This window comes from Hyaena hyaena, unplaced genomic scaffold (genome assembly GCF_003009895.1).
Source record: "Hyaena hyaena isolate Hyena2069 unplaced genomic scaffold, ASM300989v1 scaffold_823, whole genome shotgun sequence".
In the NCBI taxonomy this organism is placed as follows: Eukaryota; Metazoa; Chordata; class Mammalia; order Carnivora; family Hyaenidae; genus Hyaena; species Hyaena hyaena.
The window spans coordinates 226,654-247,601 of NW_024081456.1; the positions used below are offsets into that span (position 1 = coordinate 226,654).

General features: G+C 63.2%; 2 protein-coding genes across 3 annotated transcripts; one reads left to right on the top strand and one right to left on the bottom strand.

The window, feature by feature from the left end:
• Position 1: 1 nt before the first annotated feature.
• Positions 2 to 10,454, top strand: INPP5E (inositol polyphosphate-5-phosphatase E). Of its 2 annotated transcripts, none has more exons than XM_039219673.1 (11): positions 2 to 59; positions 996 to 2,009; positions 4,863 to 4,986; positions 5,810 to 5,907; positions 6,355 to 6,479; positions 6,601 to 6,720; positions 6,919 to 7,026; positions 7,565 to 7,726; positions 7,819 to 7,934; positions 8,449 to 8,585; positions 8,939 to 10,454. In XM_039219673.1, the coding sequence occupies exons 2-11, from the start codon at positions 1,228 to 1,230 to the stop codon at positions 9,093 to 9,095; spliced, it is 1,929 nt and encodes a 642-aa protein (XP_039075604.1). In that variant the 5' UTR covers positions 2 to 59; positions 996 to 1,227; the 3' UTR covers positions 9,096 to 10,454. The 2 variants fall into 2 exon arrangements, with proteins under 2 accessions (XP_039075604.1, XP_039075605.1); XM_039219674.1 differs by having other exon boundaries at positions 8,449 to 8,543.
• Positions 10,455 to 11,739: 1,285 nt separating this feature from the next.
• PMPCA (peptidase, mitochondrial processing subunit alpha) lies at positions 11,740 to 20,927 on the bottom strand. Its single transcript, XM_039219675.1, has 13 exons — positions 20,820 to 20,927; positions 19,711 to 19,913; positions 19,266 to 19,345; positions 18,720 to 18,802; positions 17,724 to 17,818; positions 16,663 to 16,763; positions 15,739 to 16,002; positions 15,302 to 15,394; positions 15,109 to 15,227; positions 14,902 to 14,992; positions 14,682 to 14,744; positions 12,870 to 13,014; positions 11,740 to 12,018 (listed from the first exon to the last, which is right to left on the bottom strand). Exons 1-13 carry the CDS (start codon positions 20,894 to 20,896, stop codon positions 11,849 to 11,851), a joined length of 1,584 nt encoding a protein of 527 aa, XP_039075606.1. The 5' UTR covers positions 20,897 to 20,927; the 3' UTR covers positions 11,740 to 11,848.
• Between the last annotated feature and the right edge of the window lie 21 nt (positions 20,928 to 20,948).

Consider the following 20,948-nt stretch of genomic DNA (forward strand, 5'->3'; position numbering starts at 1 on the left):
CCCGTTGCCGGGGAGCGGCCGCCGGACCCGCCGGCCGGGGGAGCAGGCGGCGCCGAGAGGTGGGCGCGGGGCTACACCTGGGCCGGGGGTGCGGGGCGGCCTCTGGTGGAGTGACCTCTGGGCGGGGACGTGGGTCCAGGGCGCGGGGTGACCCCTGGGCAGGGCCTCCAACTCGGGTCCGGGGCGCGAGAGACACCTAGGCGAGGGCGCAGGGCGCCCTCGGGCGGGGTGGCCCTCGGGCCGGGGCGCGGGTCAAACTGGGCAGAGCCTCCGTCGCGAGTCTGGGGCACCAGGCAACCTCGGGCGGGGGCGCGGGTCCGGAGCTTGGGGCAATCCTGGGCAGGGCCTCCGACGCGAGTCTGGGGCACTGGGCAACCTCGGGCGAGGTGACCCCCAGGCGGGAGCGCGGGTCCAGAGCGCGGGGTTGAGGCGCAGGGACGACCCCAGGCGGGAAGCGGGGGCGGGGTCAGGCTGCGCGGCTGTCGTTGCCCTGGGGACCCCGCGGCAGTCGCCGCGCCCGCGGCGCCGGCTTGCAAGTCCTGAGTCAGCCTTTGGCTGTGGCGGCCGAGCCGCAGGCCTGCGGAGGGGCTTCTGTCCCCGCGGGGTCTGCCCGCTGAGCGATGGGGTGGCCACGCAGGTGAGCGAGGGCCCAGGGACTGCCATCTGAGGCTGGACCTGTGAACTGGCCTTGACCTTGCGGCTGCAATTCTGTGTGGGTCGTGTCTCCAGCACCCCACGGAGGAACAGCACACCCCCCTCCCCCGCGCAGTATGGTGTATGGTGGCTTCCCGCCCTCAGAGGGGCCAAACTTCACCCCACCTCCCAGGAGGAAGCAGCAGTGTAGATGCTCGTTCTTCCTTAGCTCCTGCTGGCCTGCCTCCCCCTCCCCCCCCCCGCCCCGTCCCCCCGTGGCCCTGCAGCAGAGCGGTCCGGTCGCACCACGACGCGCACGTCGGGCCATGGCTTTGGGAGGATAACAGCCCGTTTTCCTCCAGGCTCCTCCCGGGGACTCCGGGACCTCAGGGTTCCCCGTCATGCAGCAACGGGCCCTGCGCCTGCTGGACCACCCCGGGCCTGAAGGGGAGCCGCCGCGCCTTCTCTCCCCTGGGCCTGCCGGGCCACATCTGACCACGCGTCCCTGACCCTGGGCTTCACCGGCAGCCCCAGCAGGAGCCCTCTCCTGGGTCGGCTGGGCTGCCGTCACCCTTTAGAGCTGGCCGCTGGACTATGCCATCCAAGTGCCTGGGGCATTCAGACGCAGCCCCCCCGCAGCCCACCCCCCAGGGGCATCTGGGGCCCGAAGGCAGAATGCTGAAGGGAGAGCTTCCAAACCCGGGCAAAGACCTCGTACCCCACCCGGGGTCCCTGCCTACCGGCGACTGTCAGGGCCCCGAGAAGAGCCCCGTCCTCCCTCTGAACCTTCCAGCGGCTGTCAGCAATGAGGACCCGCAAGCTAAGGCGAAACCCTTCACCCCAAAGCCACCCGCGAGGCCCAGGCTGGAGCGAGCTCTGTCGCTGGACGAGAAGGCGTGGAGGCGGCGGCGCTTTCGAGCCAGCCACGAGGACCTGGCCACGCGCAGCGGGACCAGCCCCTCCAGGGGCTCCCTGCAGGCCGAGACCCCCCGGTCGCCCGCGCACACCGGCTCCCCGCCCTGCCTGAGCACCTCCTTGCAGGAGATCCCCACGACCCGCAGGGCCCAGGGCAGCGCGGGAGGGAGTCCCTCCTCCTGGGGTCACTGTATCTCCGGCATGATCGGCACCTCCCTGGACCTCCTGCACCGGGGCGGGGGCTCGGCCGGGAGCACCGGCAGGCTGCCCGCCCCGGACCAGAAGGTGGCCCCCGACTCCCTGCGCACCGCGAGCTCCGCCGGCAAGTCGCGCCTGCAGGGCAGGCTGTTCCGGGCCCACAGCAGCCTGGGCCCCGGCCGGCCCCCGAGCCCCCTGGCCTGTGATGCCAAGTCCCCGTTCAGCCTCCTGGCCCCCATCCGCGCCAAGGACGTCCGCAGCAGGTAGGGCCGCCGGGGCCGGGGATCAGCCGTGGCCTTCACCGTGGCGTCAGGAAGCAGCTTGCTAACCACGGAAGGGTGTTCGCGTCCCCCCTCGCCCCGCCCTCCAGCCTCTGCCGCCGTCCTCACACGGTTCTGCTCCGCGTCTGCGTCTCTCTCGTGGGCCGCTGGCCGTTGCCAAATAAGGGCCCACTCGAAGGTTCAGAGGGTCGGGGAGCCCGGCGGTACAGGCCGGAGTCGCTGCAGCTTGCTTTCTGGCGGACGGCGAGCCGCCTTAGCGTGTTCCCAGCGTCCCCGCCCCGTGTGCGGCGGACACGCGGGGAACATAAAATGACAACCACGTCTCAAAAAGGGGTCCCCAGTTCAGCGTTTTCAGGCAAGCGGCCAACAGGTTGTGGGGGATGGGGATCCCTCACCCTGGTTCTGCCGCCTCAGGTCCCTGTTCCCAGCGAGTTCTACGACAGGTGTCGGCACTTTTTCTGCAAGTGTCCCCGTTCTGCGGTCGTGCTGGCCTCTGCTGTTGTAGCGGAGGAACATAGGCCACGTGGGCACCCACAGCCACAGCCGTGTGTCAGTAGCACTTTGTTCAGGGACACGAAATTGGAATTCTGTGTAAGTTGTCCACGTCACAAAATAATAGGGTTTTTTCCCCCCTTTTGAAAATGTGAAAATGGTCCTTAGCTCGTAGGCTGTCCACAAACAGGGAGCCTGGCCAAAGTCAGAGCGCAGCCCGGGCTGGACAGGCCGGGTGCCATGGACGGTGTGGCACGTGGGGCTCACGGGCCACGGAAGCAGCTGAATGTGGCATCCGGCTGCAGACCTGGGAGGGGGTCAGAGCACAGCGCCCCTGGGACGGCAGCCTTACGGTCACCCTGCAGATGGGGCTGGGCCAGAGGCCACCACGCCCTTGGGCAGGGCGGGTGGGGGCGTCTTGAGGGTGCCCGTCTCCCGGTGCCCGGCTGCGCGTGTGACCCGCGTGATGGCGCTTCTTGACACAGTGCGGGCAGCCAGCCGGAGCCTCCCTCTGGGCGGGACTGAAGTCCTGTGCTGCAAGGCCTGCGCTCGTGTGAGAGCTACATTCTGGTTCCAGTGGTCACCGTGGCTCGGGAGCCTTGCTCTTGACGGGGCGTCCTTCAAAGGAGCGGGGTCCTGTCGGCAAGACTAAGGAGTAAGGTTTTCTTAGCGAGGAAGAATGAAGAGTCCTCGGGAGCTTGGATCGCACTAGGTGTCTCTCTGCTGAACAGCTGCACTGGGCTAGGTTCTTTTTTTTTTTTTTTTTTAATGTTTTATTTCTGAGAGAGAGAGACCACGTGAGCAGGGGAGGGTCAGAGAGCGAGGGAGACACAGAATCTGAAACAGGCTCCAGGCTCTGAGCTGTCAGCAGAGCCCGACATGGGGCTCGAACGCACGAACCGTGAGATCATGACCTGAGCCGGAGTCGGACACCCAACTGAGCCCCCCAAGCGCCCCTGGGCCGGGTTCTTAAGGACCCTGGTGAATAGCAGCGCTGAGCCGCAGTGGCGGTGGCGGGCCCTGAACAGCACGGCCATAGGTGAGAGGCTCTCCCTGTGCCCAGAGGTGGAGGCAGGTGGGGTCAGGGTGCCAGGCAGCCTGGAGGGGTGCAGTGGGGGCAGGCGGAGCACCCCGGCGTTCCGAGCCCACCCCATCTGCGGCCTGGTGCGCCCTGTCCCGCACTGCAGCGCCCGGCTGCCGGGCCTTGGCACGTCACAGAACGCCCTCAGCCTCCGTTCGCCCCTGACAGACGGGACTGGGACGGCCCTGCCCGCTGGGAAACAAGGAGAGGGCTTGGAAGGACTAACCAGCGCACCCGGGGGCCGGAAAGGGCGCCCTACAAGCCGTCATTTGCACACGGCCATCAGGGCGATGGCTGACGACGAGGGAGGCTCTGGCGGACTGATCTTGGGGTCACTGGAGTGGGGCCAGGACCCACATTGCTTACTGGGGTTCGTCTGGCAGGAAATGGGAGTGGAATCTAACCAGCCTCCAATATGACCACCATTCAGGAGACGGCAGAGCCCCCTGGGCAAGGGCATGCACGGGGGCCAGTGACCAGCTTCCGCAGCGGCTGGATGGCCGGAAAAGGTGGGGGGGAGCGACCAGTGTCTGCAGCAGAGAGCAGCACTAGAAGACCCAGGGGACAAAATGGCCAAACATGGGTGCGGCCGTCACCTGGGTGCTAATTCTGGGGGCCGCCTGAATGATCTTGAGTTGGGTGGGAAGAAGGTTCTGGAAGGAGGACTCCCAGACAGCTGGAAGAAATGCGGACGTAGCAGCGAGAGAGAGGACACCCAGGCGCCCCTGCGAGGGGCCCGGGGGTGGGGCTGGGGCTGGGCCGCACCCACCTCCCCAAGGGAGAGCTGCTCCTCGTCGGCACTTCATGGCCAGGGCGCTCTCACTACACCTCCCCACCGTGCCGTTCAACTCTTGAAATAGAGCCTGTCGTTGCCGTGAGGGTGGACGTGCCCCCTGTGGCTGTTGGGGCCGCCGGGACCACGCCGAGATGGAGGCGAGCCCCTGGCGCAGGGCCCTGCTCACAGCCCAAAGCCGAGCCGTAAGGGCCCCAGCATAAGAGCCCGGAAATCATCCTCAAGTCCTTCGTCTCAGGAGGCGACAGAAACGTTGAACACGTGCTGGTGTTTATAGACTTGTGAACAATGGGGCTTCCAAGAGGCTGGTGCTCACCCGCGGGGGATCCCCGGGAGCCCCAGCTCTGGGACAGCCTCCCGAAGACGGGTTCCGTGCTGCGGGGGGCCTGGGGCCGGCAGCGTGCCCGGGAGGTGTGTCCCCGCGCCCGCCTGCCCCGGCCCTCGACTGCAGGCTGCCCTGTCTCCGCAGGAGCTACCTGGAGGGGAGTCTGCTGGCGAGCGGGGCCCTGATGGGGGCGGACGAGCTGGCCCGGTACTTCCCGGACCGCAGCCTGGCCGTCTTCGTGGCCACGTGGAACATGCAGGGCCAGAAGGTAAGGGCCCCCCCCCCCGCCCCCCCCGCCTCCCCCGCGGCCTGTGAGCCGCACGCCGCCTGCCTGGGCGTTTGTCCGGAGCATCCCTGCCTCCTCCACCTCCCCGCTGCCCGATGGGGGGAAATGCGGTTTTCTTGCACACGCACGTGTTTAGAATAGCTTCAGGTTCACAGCAGCTTTAGGAGGAGGGGGCAGTGCACAGCCTCCCCACCGCCCATGCCCCACTGCGGGTTCAGCTGGGGCGCCCTGCGCGCAGGGCGGACGGTCTGCATCCCCCGCGCGTGGGGAGCTCTCATTCCTGGGGGCCGGGTGTGCACGTCCTGCACTGTGGTGGTGCTCGCGCGAGGGGGTCGCCACGATGGGGTCTCGAGTGCTTCCTGCTGCCCACGTGCGCCACGGCGTTCTTGGCGACAGCACGGGAGGCCCTGCCCTCCGCGCAGCGGAGCCCGGGCGGACCCTGGGGGCGCAGGCGCCGGGGAGGAAACCAGGCAGGGCCTCCGGCGGGACGAGGTTTGGCTGAGTGACCAGGAGCCCTGCTCTGACAGGTGCCCGGGCTGGTGGCGCTCGTGCCCGCCGGGGGCCATGCCGCCCCTCAGTGGGGCAGTGCCCTTGTCCGGCCCTCGGGACCGCAGCCCCCGGCTGGGCCGCACCACCTCCCCACCCAGAGTGCATCTGGGGCCGGGGGGCCCCTTGGTGAGGGAGGGGCGCAGACACGGGCATGGTGGTGACCAACCGGGGCGGAGGGCGGCCTGCCAGGGCCCTTCGGGAGAGGCTGGGGTCTGTGCCCCGCAGGGGCCCCTCACCAGGCGCTGCTTCCCTGCAGGAGCTGCCCCCAAACCTGGACGAGCTCCTGCTGCCCGCCGAGGCCGACTACGCCCAGGACCTGTACGTCGTCGGGGTGCAGGAGGGCTGTTCCGACAGGTAGGGGGCACGCCTGCCCTGCGTCCGCCCACGTAGGGCGAGGCCCAGGTGGCAGGAGAACCGCTTCTCTGTTGGGGGCGCAAAGAACTTGGAGTCGATGAGCTTGAGTTCTTGTGGACACGCAGCTGATCTAGAACATTCTGTCTCGCTGGGGGACGCCAGGCCCCCGAGCCCGACCCCTGAAGGGGGTCCTAGGTCTGCGGGCACCCCCGACCCAGGGGAAGCAGAAGGGGCTGGGCTCCCCAGGGACCTGGAGCCTTCGTGAGGTAGCGGGAGAGCCAGGGCCTGGGACCAGCACTGTGGCCGCGGCTTGCTGGCCTGTCCCCTTCCCGCAGGCAGGAGCCAGGAGGCAGGGCCCTCTGGGCTGTGGGGGAGGGGGGGGCGGGGCTGGGAGGCTCCAGCCCCTTCCCAGGCTGTCCCGGCCCCCCCCGCCCCCCCCCACTGCAGGCGGGAGTGGGAGGTGCGCCTGCAGGAGACGCTCGGCCCCCGCTACGTGACGCTGTACTCCACGGCCCACGGGGCGCTCTACATGTCCGTGCTCATCCGCAGGGACCTCATCTGGTTCTGCTCAGGTAGGCGGGCTGCTCCGCTTTGCGCCAACGCCCAGGGACGCTCACCCGGCCCCCGAGAGGGCAGGTGGACAGGGTGCGCGCGGGGGCAGCCGCATCAGCCCTGCACCCCTCCCCCCCCCAGAGGTGGAGAGCTCCACGGTGACCACGCGCATCGTGTCTCACATCAAGACCAAGGGGGCCCTGGGCGTCAGCTTCACCTTCTTCGGCACCTCCTTCCTCTTCATCACGTCTCACTTCACCTGTAAGTCCCAGGCGTTAGGACATGGCCCCCATGCCTGCCGGGAGCGCCTTCTGTGCCGGTGCCCTCCCGCCGGGCCCGCGCCGGGGACACCTGAGGGGGACACTGGGGGTTAGCACCTGGGGCGGGGGGCGGGACGACACTGCTGTCCTCCGGGTCCAGAAGCCCCGCTGGAGCGGCCCCCGCGCTCTGTTCTTACAGCCGGAGACGGGAAGGTGAGAGAGCGGCTGCTGGACTACAGCAGAACCATCCAGGGCCTGGCCCTGCCCAAGAGCGTGCCCGACACCAGCCCCTACCGCTCCGACGCCGGTGAGCCCCGGCAACGTGCCCCGGCCTTGTGCTCTGGGTAGTTCACCTAAAATAAACTTGGAGAGCTTCTGAGAATCAAGGTTGGAAAAATCTGGAAAGTTAGTAGCCCATGGGAACGCAGGTGCCCTGAACGAGGCCTGGTGCTGGGCTCCTCACCAGCCGGGACCCACTGGGCAGCTGTGCCTCCAGCCAGAGCCTGGCCTTGCCACCTGGGTCCGGGTCCTCGCCGTGGCTGCCTCCCTGCCCCCACGGGCCCTGGCGGAGGCGGTGAGCGTGGGTGGCGTGGGCTCCTGGGAGCCTGAGGGCACCCACGCTGTCCCCCGATATCTGTTGCTGTTTGAAATGAAGATACCCCACGGCGAATGTGAACCCACATGTTGACCCAGGAAGCCGCGGGGCACAACCCCCACGGCCAGGGCTGTGCCTGGGCCGTCCTTGCCCGAGGCTGCCGGAGCGGGGACACAGACCAAACCCGTCAGTCGCCGGGGTGAGACCAGCACCAGGAGGCCGGGCTCACGCACTTTCCCGTTTTGGCTAGCGGACGTCACCACACGGTTCGATGGGGTGTTCTGGTTTGGAGACTTCAATTTCCGTCTGAATGGAGGGCGCGTGGCCGTGGAGGCCATCCTGAAGCAGGAGCTGGGGGAGAAGGCGTCTGCCCTGCTTCAGCATGACCAGCTCACCCAGGAGATGAAGAAAGGTGAGGTCCTGGGGAGGGGGTGTGGACTCCCCCACCCCCAAGGAGGCGCAGTCCGCGGGACTGACGAGAGGTAGGGCCTGTGACCGTTCCAGGGTCCATCTTCAAGGGCTTCCAGGAGCCGGACATCCATTTCCTTCCATCGTACAAGTTTGACATTGGGAAGGACTCCTACGACACCACGTCCAAGCAAAGGACCCCCTCCTACACGGTGAGCGCCCCGGGTGCATGGCCCGTCCCTGCAGCCCGGCTCTGGGCCCGCCCACGCTTCAGAACCACAGGCTAAGGGCCAAGGCCGGTGTGACAGCAGCACCCACGAGCCGCAGGCGGGCACCCGATGTGGCACCCGTGCCGGGCTAGTGACCGCATCTCTGGGACCTGGGGCTGGGGGCTGTGCCCTCCGACAAGGGCCCTTCTGAAGGCTAGTCCACCGGCCCCCAGGCTGTCACAGAATCGAGCCGCCTGCGGCACGGACGGAGGTAGCGGCGCACACCAGACCCGGGGGCTCCAGGCTCGGCCTCTGCGGCTGCCGCACAGCCTGGCCCCTGTCTGGGGCCCAGACACCCGCCAGCGCAGGGGGCATGGGTGAGGCACTCTGGGGACAGGCTCTAGCAGGTGGGGTTGGGCACGGGGACTCTGCTCAACCATGGTCGAGGTGACGGGCACGCGGGCCAAGCCCTGCAAACCACGCGGCATCAGAGCTGCACGCAGGATCTTTTCTGCAGGATCGGGTCATGTACAGGAGCCGCCACAAGGGTGACATCTGTCCTGTCAAGTACTCCTCCTGCCCTGGCATCAAGACGTCTGACCACCGCCCCGTGTACGGTCTGTTCCGGGTCAGAGTGAGGCCGGGGAGAGACAAGTCAGTACCCTCCTCGCATGTCCTCGCCCTGGGGCCGCGGGGGGGGCGGGGGGCGGGGGGGGGGCTCCTGCCCACGGGGGGTTGGGGGGCAGCATCCCTGCCCCCGGGTGCCTGCCGTTGTCTCGCGTCCTGACCTCCAGCTGCCGTCGGGGCGGCCGCGCCCCAGGCCAGTTTGGTCTCTTCCTGATGTGTGACGGGCCCGGCAGGGGCCCCAGGGAGCTCCGTGCACTCGCCGCGGCTCCGCTCCGGTGCCTGGCGGGGCCCAGCGGCCTGGAGGGCACAGGTGTCCGAGACAGCCTCCCAGGAGGCTACGGAAGTCGCCAGCGCCCTCCTGACATCCCTTTCTTCCACAGCATCCCCCTGGCTGCTGGCAAGTTTGACCGCGACCTATACTTAATAGGAATTAAAAGACGAATTTCCAAAGAAATTCAGCAGCAGCAGCAGCAGCAGCAGCAGCAGCAGCAGGCCCCGAAGGACCAGCATTCCAGCGCCGTCTGTACGGTCTCTTGAGGAGGCAGGCCCACGGACGTTCGCCACCCACAGCAGGGGCGTTATTTGGCCACAGGCCCCCTGGAGAAGACGGAAGAGGCTGCCGCCTCGGAATCTTTCTGGGACGCTGGCGAACTACCTCTCGAGGCCGACACACTTTGTCACCAAGAACCCAACAGGCGGCCAGCAAGGCGGTACTGAGGCACCAGTGTCCCGTCTGGAAGGAAGCCAGCCGCACCCTCCCCAGGCAGGCCCGGCATGCCGGCGGTCCCCGGCCGGCAGGCGCACATGCTCCTGGTGTCCTCCTTTGCGCGCCCAGAGCCGACGCTGGCGGCGCTCCAGCAGCCCCTCAAATGCAGACCAGGAGATGCCCTTCCCCGTCTGAGTCCAGGGGGCCGGCTACTGAACAGGGGAGCTCAGGGTGAGGTGGCTGGGAGCTTCGGTCCCACCAGTGCGTGTGAGGACCGAGCTGAGGCCCGGCTGGTCAGGCCACAGGCAGCGACTTCCGAGCGGAGAGCCCCGGTCCTGCTGAACCAGGCCTGGGGCAGGGGCGGGGGGGGAGGCCTGGCCTGTCTGGGGGCCGCCTCCGGCCTCGCGCAGCTAGCCTCGCCCTTCCAGCCACGAAGCCATTTCCTCTCCTGGTTTTTGGTGACTTGAGACCATTTGCTTTTGTGTGACCAGCTACAAACAGCGTTAACGTGAGTAGTGCGTTTCCCGGCCTGAGCAACAGCTGGATGTGTAGGGCGGCAGCGCCTTGCCAGCCGAGGCCGGCGCCAACCACATTCCCATCTCTGTTAGAGGGCCACGATCACTCCTGAAAAACATAGGCTTTGAATGTGGAAAAAAACCTAGGGGCATTCACTCTAGTCTTTAAAGTTATTTATTTTTCCATATTTATATTTTTAAATAAATCCATATATTAAATCTTAAACTCTTTCTGGCTAAAGACGGGAGTCCTAGAAAGAGGTCATCTACGTACTCGCCCCACGCTTACGACATTCCCAGAAAAGAGCAGTTCAAGTCCAGCTCAAAGGCAGGAAGTCTGGTGTTGACTGTGGCCGCACCGGCGGCCCCGCCTCCCTCTGCCGCCTGCTCCCCACCCTGGCTGCCACCCCTGCAGACGCACCGGCTGGGGGGGGGGGCCTTTCAGGGAGAAGGGACCCCGGAGACCTGCGTGAGCCGTGATGCAGCAAACCCACTTCCAGAGCGAGGCACCAGCTTGATCAGCACCGGCTCCAGACCCCGGCGAGACCCCGGTCTGGTGACAGAGGAGGCCCAGTCCGCTCCACCTGACTTCACGAAACATCAGATGATCTATAAAATGTTGTTCAAAGCAATGTGCCGTTGAGTTTTGAGTCAATAAACTGAAAATCTCTTACAGATTTTTGTGGTGAGGGGTCCTGAAAATGAGGCAAGTGAGATGCATTTCTCAGGTGGCGCCTCTGACCATTCTTGACAGACACCGGCAAACGCACGGGTCCCAAGTCAGGATGTTCGCTTACAAGTGGCCAGAGGTTGCAGCTGCTCAGGCCTCACTCGGGAAGTCGGGTGAAAATTCAGGGGGATGCAAATGATGCGGGCCAGTCTCCAGAAAGCAAGCCTCGTAAGGAAATCGAGAAACTCAAACGTGAGGATAGTTTGTCTGACCCGGCCCTTGTCACCCACACATGCTCCACTCGCGCAGGCCAGAGGGTGGGCCGCGGCTGTGCGCTGCCCAGGTGCCTGGTGGGTGTGAGGGGTACTTACTGCCAACTTCCGAACAGACCCCTGGGTCTGGGCACGGCAGTGTGTGTGGTCAGAGGCTCCAGTGCAGCCCTGATGTCTCTTCGTGAGCACTACACCCCCCCAGGGCAGTAACCGCCGGATCATTTGCAACCACCGGTGGTCCACACAGATCCCCCCCCCCCCCAATGGCTCCAGCTCGGCTCCCTGGTCCGCCCCCCAGCAGGCAGACACGTCTGCTGGTGCTGGTACATGTGCCAGGAAGGCATCAAGATAGGATGATGGGCTCTGGCAAAAGTAAGCGGCTTAAATAACCAAAGTAATGTTCAAGGGTGGGTTTCCTCCAAGCGTTCCCGCCACCCCATGGCCAGAGGCAGGGACGGCGTGGCCCCCGTGAGGGGCCCAGGGGCTGTGCGCGCGTGCCCCTCCGGGCCCCGCACTGCTAACCAGCGTTACTCGAGTTGCCTGGCCTGGCGACTCCTGACGTGCACCCGCGGAAGCGAAGGCTCCCGGCCTCCGGCTCCGCTCCTCACACAGGCCAGCGATCTGCAGAGACCCCACCTCCCCTCCCAGGCGCCGACCCGCGTGCAGTCTGGACACAGCGCACAGCTACCGGATGCAGCCAGTGGAGCCTGGCCTCTCAGCCCCGTCCTGAGAGTGAAGGAAAACACCGTGCAGACCAGGGGCTTCCACCCCGCCCCGCGGCCCCGATTAGGAGACGAGCTGGCATGGGCTCAAAGCTGCTGGCCTCTGGGGACACGGAGAGCGCTGGCCGGTCTCCCACCAGCGACCGCCTCCAATGCTCTTTCGCTCCACCTGGTCTCTAGCCGTGGCGGTGGAGACCAACCTCTATTCCACTGGCTGGTGCTGCTCAGTCCTGAAGAAACGGACACGGAGCTGTGCTCGGCGACATTAAATCTGATCGAGTTTAAGAGAAGAGTCCCCTAGTTTGCACCTTTTATGAATTTCTGCACTAAATTCACACCCAAAGACACACGTACGAACACGTGCTCCATCCACCGCCCGCATCGGGGCCGGATCGCCAATGGGCTCTAGCGGAACAGCCGGTACGTCCGGGGCAGGCGCCCGTCTCGGCTGGACAGCGCCGCCTGGATGTGCTCGTAGGCCGGCAGGTCGCTCAGGTCGCCCAGGGCGGCCACCGCTGGCTTCCTGCGGAGCATCTGAGAGGCGACCCTCCGGATGTCTTCTGGCTTCACGCTGCCTAGCATGGGGGACACGACAGCCTCAGGGGAACGCCCGGGCCCTGCCAGACTCTCCGCGCGTGGCCGTGGTCACTACCCAGACCGAGGGGTCCCAGGCCGGGCTGCAGACTCCATAGAGTCCAGACTCAGGCGTGTGTAGACTGCACCGTCACTCAGGGTGGAGTGACAGATTTTCTTACTAAAGAGGGATATACCAACGGTTTCAAGTTATTCTCAGCACACCTGCGCACAGGAGCCGATGCACCTAACACGGAGCAGCCCGCCCGCAGAGTGACCTGCGTGGAGAGCCTGCAGGAGGGAAACAACACAGCACCCCCGGGCCGGCCTCCTGAGCGCCCCGGAAGCACAGCCTGCGTGGGAACACACCCATCACAGCTGGCCTTCGCTATGGAGGACGGGGCCCAGGGTCTGAGGGGCTCCCCAGGGGCGGGGGCGAGTGCCGGAGCTGCCTCGAGGTTACAAACGTCATGGACCCTCTGAGGATCTGATAGGGTGAAAATACACTTGTCCCCCAAAGAGCTGCAGACAAACAGAACTGTGACCCTGAGAAGAAACTCAAGGGCTTCCTGCGGGACACACACGGGAAGCCGTGGGAACCCAGGACCGAGACCTGCCGCAGCGCCGTGAGGGCCCGCACCATTTGGGCCCCGAGTGAACATTTCCATCATCTTCGTGAATCCGCTTAGAAACCCAGCGCAGTAGCGAGAGCGGTGGAAACTGGGGGGCACAGGGGTCGGTACTCAGGGATGTGAGGTGGGGCTGGTACAGACCAAAGCCCGCGGGCATCACATCTTAACAGGGCCGAGGCCACCTTCAGGGAGGGAGGGGAGGAAGCCGGCACGGTACTCACTGATGAGCGCGCACAGCTCGTGGGGCAGCCTTCTGGAACGGGCCGCCAGCACCTGCCTCCCTACGTCCTCAAAGATCACAGGCCTGGACTCCAGGTTCATCATGAGCATGGACGTCAGCTGCGTCTTGGCCCGGGCCAGCTCTGCCTGGGGACAAGCACCAAGTCCCACGCGTCACTTCCGGGTGGCTCACGCACTGTGGCCTACTCACGTCCAAGCCGCGAGGAAGACAAGTTCAACAGTCTGCGGCTCCAGCCAGACCCCAGGTGCAGGGCCCAGGCACCCGGGCTTGCGCTCCCCGAGGAACTCAGAGAGAACCAGCTCCATCCACCCGGCTGTGCTGAGCGCCTCTCTGACCCCGAGGCTGTGCCATGAGCCTCTCTGACCAGGTGCGGAATTTAACTTCAGGACTCCCCTCAAGTTGTGGTCACAAAGCTCAGCCCAAAACCGAGGGCACACAGAGCGGCTGGGAGAGAGGCGGCGCCCGGCCAACGTGGAGCTGCCAGACGCCAGACAGCATGTGCTCCTGCTGGGAGACGCTGGCTGCTGAGAGTCCGTGTCATTGTTTAAGGATGATAATCCCCAACTTAAGACGAGTGCTTTCTACTCTGGCAACTGCAGGCAAATAAAACTTACCTCAAATTAGCTTCGCAATAGCAGGAAGTACTTCCTAGCAGACCGCTAACAGAGCCACCAATGCCAACTTTTAAATACGTTATTTTTAAAGATTTTTCTTTTATAAGTTTGTTTTGAGAGAGACAGGCAGGGGAGGGGGGAGAGGAGAGAATCCTAAGCAGGCTACGTGCTGACAGTACAGATCCCAACATGGGGCTCAAACCCACAACTGTGGGATCATGAACTGAGCCAAAACCAAGTCAGACACTGAACTGAGCCACCCAGGGGCCATAAATGTGATACTATTTTTATTTTCGTTTAGAGTTTATTTACTTTTGAGAGAGAAAGAGTGAGAACACACACACAAGTAGAGTGGCGGGGGGGGGCGGGGGGGGGGCGCACAGAATCCAAAGCAGGCTCCAGGCTCTGAGCTAGCTGTCAGTAAAGACTGATGCAAGGCTCAAACTCCCGAACCATGAGATCATGACCTGAGCCAAAACTGGATGCTTAGCCTTTATTTTTTTAACACTTATTTTCGAAAGAAAGAATAAATGGAGGGCCAGAGAGAGTGGGAGAAAGAAATCCTAACCAGGCTGTGAGCTGTCAGCACAGAGCCCGACCCGGGGCTTGAACCCACAAATCTGAAATCATGACCTGAGCCGAAGCCAGACACTAACTGACTGAGCAACCCAGGGATCCCAATGGTATTATTTTTAAAATAATGCTCCTTTTGGGAGGGGGGGGCGCCTGGGTGCCTCTGTCAGTTAGTGTCTGACTCTTGGTTTGGGCTCAGGTCATGATCTCATGGTTTGTGAGTTCAAGCCCAGTGTTGGGCTCTGCACTAACAGCATGAAGTCTTCTTGGGATTCTCTCCCTCTCCGTCTTTGCCCTCCCCTCTTGCACGATTTCTCTCTCAAGATAAACAAATCTTCAAAGACTGATCTGAGCTGTTCCTCTCAATAAGGTGAAAAAGGACCCGGGGGCCAGTCAGGTGCAGCCCGGGTGGTGCTGTGGGTGCAGTGACTGTGCTGAGAGCAGGGAGGAGGGAGGAGCTCAGCTGCGGACCCGGGTCACCTGGGGGTGGACTGTTCTGGCTGGGGTGTTGGGGGCACAGAGGCCGGGCCCACCGCCGCCACCCCACCCCAGCTGACCTGCCAGCACAGCGGGGCCGTCTGCGGCTGGCTCTGCACCCTACTTACCACGTCCACGGTTCCAGCCATTAAAATGAACTCCTTCGTGATGATTTCCACCATTTCTCGAACCTTTAAGAGAGAGCACGGAGATGAGGAGTGTGACCGAGACCTCACAGCCTGTCTCTTCTAATTCCGGTGGTGACGCTCGCGCGCTCAGAGACCAGCTGGGTCTGGGGACGTGACCCGCACGGGAAGCGCAGGCCGCCACGCTCGGGGCTGCCCTCACCTGTCTGGGGTCGGCGCTGGCGTGCACGCACAGGAGGCCCGTGTCCTCGTAGCTGTGGTGGTACGAGGTCGCGTTGTACATCCAGTGGTGCCTGTAGGGAACACGGACGAAGGGACACCCGGAAGGCGGTGTCATGGTCTGCAAGCACCCTCAGCTGGGCCAGGCAACCTCGAGGACGGACAGGCAGGCAAAAGGAACCCCACCTACCTGTTGAGCACGTTGAGGTACAGCCTGGTAAACATGCCCTTGCCAGGCCCGCCAGCGGAAAAGGACCCACCGCCGCCCATCATCATGTTCAGCACAGCGAAGGGGATGAAATCTTCCTCCTGAGGGACATGGGAGGGCAGAGCTTGGCCGGGAGGGGACGCCCGCGCCGCGCTGGGGCCCCGCTGGCACTTACCAAGAAGGAACAGCTCTCCAGTCCTATCATGATGTGTGTGAGCTCGGGGAACGGGGCAGGGCCCAGGCTGACGTTGGACATGTCTCTTTCCAGCTGAAACCGAGAAGGGCGAGCAGTGTACCCGCGTGGAAAAGCAAGGAGGCCTCAAAAACCCTGCAGGTCAGACCCGCTTAGAAACAGGCCTGCAGACTCCTACACGAGCGCCCATCAATTCCCCAGACACAAGGACTATCCTTCGCCCTCCATTCGTAGCGAGCTCTTAGCTTTAAGCGGGGAACACCTGTCACGCCCGGGCACTAGAACGTGTATCCGGCAAAGCCACGAACGTACGGCTGACCCCGACACCTGCAGATTCAAACCGACGACGCGCCAAAAGCCCAAGTGGAAAAAGGCACACACGACCCAAGGTCACGGGGTGTTTCCCGTCACCGCTTTACCTTGACGACCCCCCCAGTGTACTGTGCTACGGATCTGTCGATGTCCACAGCCTCCTCACATCCCCAGGCTGGTCGGGTTCCCAGCAGGTACTTTCTGGCGCATTCCACCAGGTGCTCGTGCTCCACGCCGACCCCAGCCAGCACCATGCGGCCGGGGGTGTAGTAGGCTCTCAGGTAGGAGTGAAGCACTTCTCGATTCATCTTTGCTATGTTTTCCATGGGGCAGAAACGGTGGAGGCCAACTGTGTTTTCCCGATAAGCAGCCTAAAAAGGAAGGAGAGACACAGGTGACGAGAGAGGCCACGGCCAGGTGTCCCCCTCATGCCAAGCCTGCCATGACCCCGGCTGCAGCAGGGAGAGCCCACGGGTGCTTCCCTTAGCTAATTTGGCGGGAGTAGCTTTGTGTGTTTCTACAAACAGTAAAACCTATCTCTCCAGGATGAAAACTCAAAAACCCCCATGTGGAATAAAAGGCTCACTCTAGAAACAGAGCGACAAAAGTCTAGTTACTGTAAGAATTATACACCAAGGGGTGACTGGGGGGCTCAGTCGGTTGAGCGTCTGACTTTAGCTCAGGTCATGATCTCGCGGTCTGTGAGGTCGAGCCCGGTGTCGGCCCTGTGCTGTCAGCTCAGAGCCTGGAGCTGCTTCGGATTCTGTCTCCCCCTCTCGCTGGCTCGTGCGCGCGCGCACACACACACACACACACACACACACACACACACACACACACACTCTCTCTCTCTCTCTCAAACGTAAACGTTAAAAAAAATGTTTTTAATTAAGCAAAACAAGAACGTCCTGTCTGTATACACCTAGAACCTGTAGGAAGGACCTCAGGAAGGCACGCAACCCCTCCCAACCGCCCTGGTAGCAGGAGGGCCGCGGAGGCGGACGAGGGCACGTGCGAGTTTTCTGTCTCACCTCGTGGATCATCTCTGTGAGAAGCGGTTCTGGGTCAGGCCGCATGTTCAGGTCCTCCAGCTCAAACTGGACGGCCATCCGCGCCATCTCAATCTCCTCCTCTGCAAGGGACCCAGACAAGGCTCAGGCCACACCCACCAGGACGGAGAGGGCCCTGGGCCTGCGCCACCAGGCGGGGCTGCGTCGCTGGCTGCCAGACGCTGGCATCTCCTCTGCCTTCACCTGGGGCAGACCTGGGGGCACTGGTGTGAGTGAGGGGGACGGCGCCGTGCGGGCAGAACCTAGAGGCGTCAGGTTCAGCCATGAGATGGTCACCTGGCCCTGCTCTGAGCCCCAGCTTACTTCCCATGAGAGGCACTCAGGCCCCTGACCTGTCTATCCCAAAGGGCTGCTGTGAGGATGAAGCTGCGTGAAGGCGCTTAAAAGAGGCACAGTCCTACATCAGGGCTGCCATGTCATCAGCTAGCTGGAACACGTACCGGAAAGGTCCTCACTTGGCACCGTGACCTGGACTACGAGGCCAGGCTGACGTGACCAGAGCACAGCCAGGGTGGCTGGAACGGTCAGCATGGCCCGCTCTCGCCCACTTTGGGCACAGAATCAAAGTCCTGCCACCACCGGGCCAAGGAAAGGGATGGACACCAGGACATGGAAGCTCCTGGTGAGCATACCAGCCCGAGTGTGTAAGGACGGTCCGAAATGCCTTTCAGAAATGAAAGACCCAGGGGTGCCTGGCTGGCTCAGTCAGAGGAGTGTGCAACTCTTGACCTTGGGGTCGTGAGTCTGAGCCCCACACGGGGCATAAAAATTATGTAAATGAATAAAAACTTAAAAAAAACACCTTAAAAATCCAACTTCACTAAAAACGCCAAAAAGTATAGAGTGACACCAAAGTATCAAGCACGAAGAACTTTCCTGACCAGCAGCGTTACTTCATGGACACCGAGACAGCTCACTGGTCGCTGAGCCCCTGGGGGGCCACACAGCGCTCTTCCTCGAGGGCTGGGCTCCCTGCCTCCCCGTGCCCCAACCCCAGACACCCCACACAGAGCAGGGCACACCTGTGAGCCTGGGGTGCAGGACCACGTCAGCCAGCAAACCAACCACTGTGTCCAGGCCCTTGGAATCCGCAGACACAGCGTACATGGTGGTGTCCCTGGAAAGAAGAAACGACACCAAGCGTCAGGGTCACAACAGGTGCACACCAACGGGGGCCACTCCCCACTCTGCGCCGAGGACCAGCACACACTTTGGCACGTCCTGGCTTACAGCGTAACTTCCGGCACGTGCTGGAGTGAAAGCGGCTGCCCAGCCCAGGTGGATGAGGGCCAGTTCTGACCTTTTCACGAGCATGGGCTCCCCGCCATCTGCACCACGGGGGTGCACTTCATCACGTGCTTCCGGAGTACCTGCTGCCTGGCCTTGACCAGTCAGCATGGGGCACGCGCAGCCTTACGTGGCTGGGGAACACGTGGCTGGGGAACGGAGCTGCGTCTGACAGACTCCACCTGCCCTCGTCCACAGCCCCTGCCCCCATCTGTGCTCTGGCCCCGTACCAGGCCTCTCCCGCTTCCCAGAAGGACCACTGCCTCTTCCGGGGCTGGGCCTCTCCCACTTTGTTCCCGGAGTCTGGGCCGCCGCCTCCTCTCGTTCGGTCTGGCAAACTCCTTCAAGACCAGGCCAATGTCCAATTTGCTGCCATTCCTTTCCAGACCAGGTCAGCTGCCTGTCCCCACGCCCCCAGTCTTGGTTCCTGGCTGTCGCTTCCATCACCGGTGGTGCAGCCCTCGGCCGGCTCTGAGAGCACACCGGGGACGGGGCCTGCTGTGTCCCCACGGCCCAGCCAGCAACCTCCGGGGACTGCCTGGCTCTGCTGTGCCTGCTCCGCTGCAAGTGTTGCCGCCTACGTGCTCCCTCCACCAAGTTCTCCAACCAACCCTGCCCAGGCCAGGCTCGCTTCTCACCGCCAACCTCCCCAGCCTCTCCAGGCGGTGGGACTCCGCCCAAGGATAACAGCTATAGTTCGTGGATGCAAAATGCAAAATAAACTGGCGTACCTTGACGTCTGGCAGTCACAGATACCCCCGTGCTTTTCCAATGTCAGCAGAATTTCATCTTTGCTGTCAAATCGATCAGTTGACTAGTAAAAACAAACAAGAAAACCTAAGTAAGGAATCCAAAACAATCTCTAAGATAGTTTGTTTTTTTTTTAACGTTTATTACTATTGAGACAGAAATACAGCATGAATGAGGGAGGGGCAGAAAGAGAGGGAGACACAGAATCCGAAACAGGCTCCAGACTTTGAGCTGTCAGCACAGAGCCCGACGCAGGGGTCGAACCCACGAACTGTGAGATCGTGACCTGAGCCAAGCCGGACACTCAACCGACTGAGCCACCCAGGCGCCCCTCTAAGATACAGTTTCTAAAAGGAAAATTTATTCTTGCTTTTAAAACACGTGAACCCAAATTGTCTTTAAATCTAAAGATCTTTTAGCAGCAACACCTTAGCAACTCAGTCGTTTATCAAAATAACCATTCTAAAAAACACTAAAACACGGTAGCTCCTTCCCAAAGTCTCAAAAGTTACAAACTGTACACTGACCGAAAATGCCAATTTTTCCAAAAAGTGAGCAATTCCGCTAAGATATTTTGCTTCATATCTTGATCCTGAATTAATAAGAACTGGCAATAAAAAGAAAATTGACAAGTTAAGTCAAATGTTGAGAAGGGGGGGTTCAATCAAGAGAAAGCTTTAAAACAATGTGATCAGACAGGTGGACTCAATCACGGGAGGGCGACGGTGTGTCCACTCCCCGGGCTACGTACCCACAGCCACACGCCTGCTGACACTCATGGGGTCGCACGCCAGGTATTCGTGGCAGCGAAGGTTTAGGATTCTCGGAAAGTATAAAGGGAGAAAGCCCACCACCGAGATGGCGGCTCGCGCTTAGAGTACTGTTTCCAGATTCTAGAGTGTCCTTTCCCCTCCGAGTCCAGCCCACGAACCACGTACCAAGCACAGCAGCCACGCTACCGACAGTACTTACTTCCCACCGTACAAAACTGTCCGAACTTGTTTTGGGACGCCACGCGAAGTCCGTTATCCAGCGTGGTAACTTTGGTTTCAAACTTCTCCTGTCCGTCGACAGCTGCGAAAACGGGCTCCGGCACGCCGGGCAACGGGGAGGAGAGCGGGACGCCGGGGTAGGTCCCGCTGCTACTGAAGCGCCTGTGTGCGGGGGCTCCGGACCTACGCAGGGAAGGTGTCCCGTTACAGACCCGAGACCGCAGAGCCCGTGGTGACCGCGGGGCCCGTCTACACTAGCCCCGGAGAGACGGCACGAGGCGCGGGCAGGAGCACCGCTGCCGGGTACAAATCCTGGCTCCGCCCAGGGGTCCGCGGTAAGCTAGTCACAAGCGCCATCTCTTGTAAAGTACACAATTAAGGACCGTGCGGGTTAAACCTCTTCTGGCACCGAGCTCCGCCTTGGCCCCCAACTGCCCCACTGGAGTCTAAATAGAAGCCACCGCCCCCCATGGGGGTCTGGACTCTAACTCTATCCAAAGTCCTCTCCTGAAGCCCTCTCCGCCACCGCCGGCCAGCACCGCATCCCACGGGCCTGCGGGTGCTTCCGGGATCACAGCCCGGCTCCTTAACCCCAACGCCTCCGTTCCTCCCTTACCGTGGGGCCAGGGGGCTTGACCCTCCTCACGTGCGTCCCCTCCTGCGTCAACGCCCCCTCCTCCAGAGGCGACCCCTCTGCTCTCTACCCGCAGTCGGACCCCACTGACTCGACTTCTAAGCGTTCACCCGACGGCTCCTACTCTGCCCGCGCTCCCGGCTGCGCCCGCGGGCTCGGCCTCACAAGGGGGCCGCCGCGGCAGAACGGGCGCCGGGGCGGAGATGACACGTGGCCGCCGACTGGCCCCGTCGGCCCGGGAGGCGGGGGCGGGAGAGGACAGGCGGATGGGGCTCGGCGCCCGGAACCGGGGCCCCAGGCAGGGAAGCGCCTCAGGCGCCTCGGAGACGAGGCCAGGGTCCCGAAGCCCGAAGCCCCGGCGCCGCGCCTGGGCGTGGGGAAGCCAGAGGCAGAGCGTCCGGGCAGACGCGCGCCGCCCCGGCCCCCCGGCGCCCCCCGGCGCGTCCCCGGCTCACCTCAGCCGCGAGCGGCGCCACGAGCCCGAGCCGCGCCGCAGCAGCAAGCGCGCCGCCGCCAGCGCCATAGCCGCCATCTTGGGTCTCCGCCCCCCGCTTCTGTCGTCACTTCCGACCCCGCCCCAGACG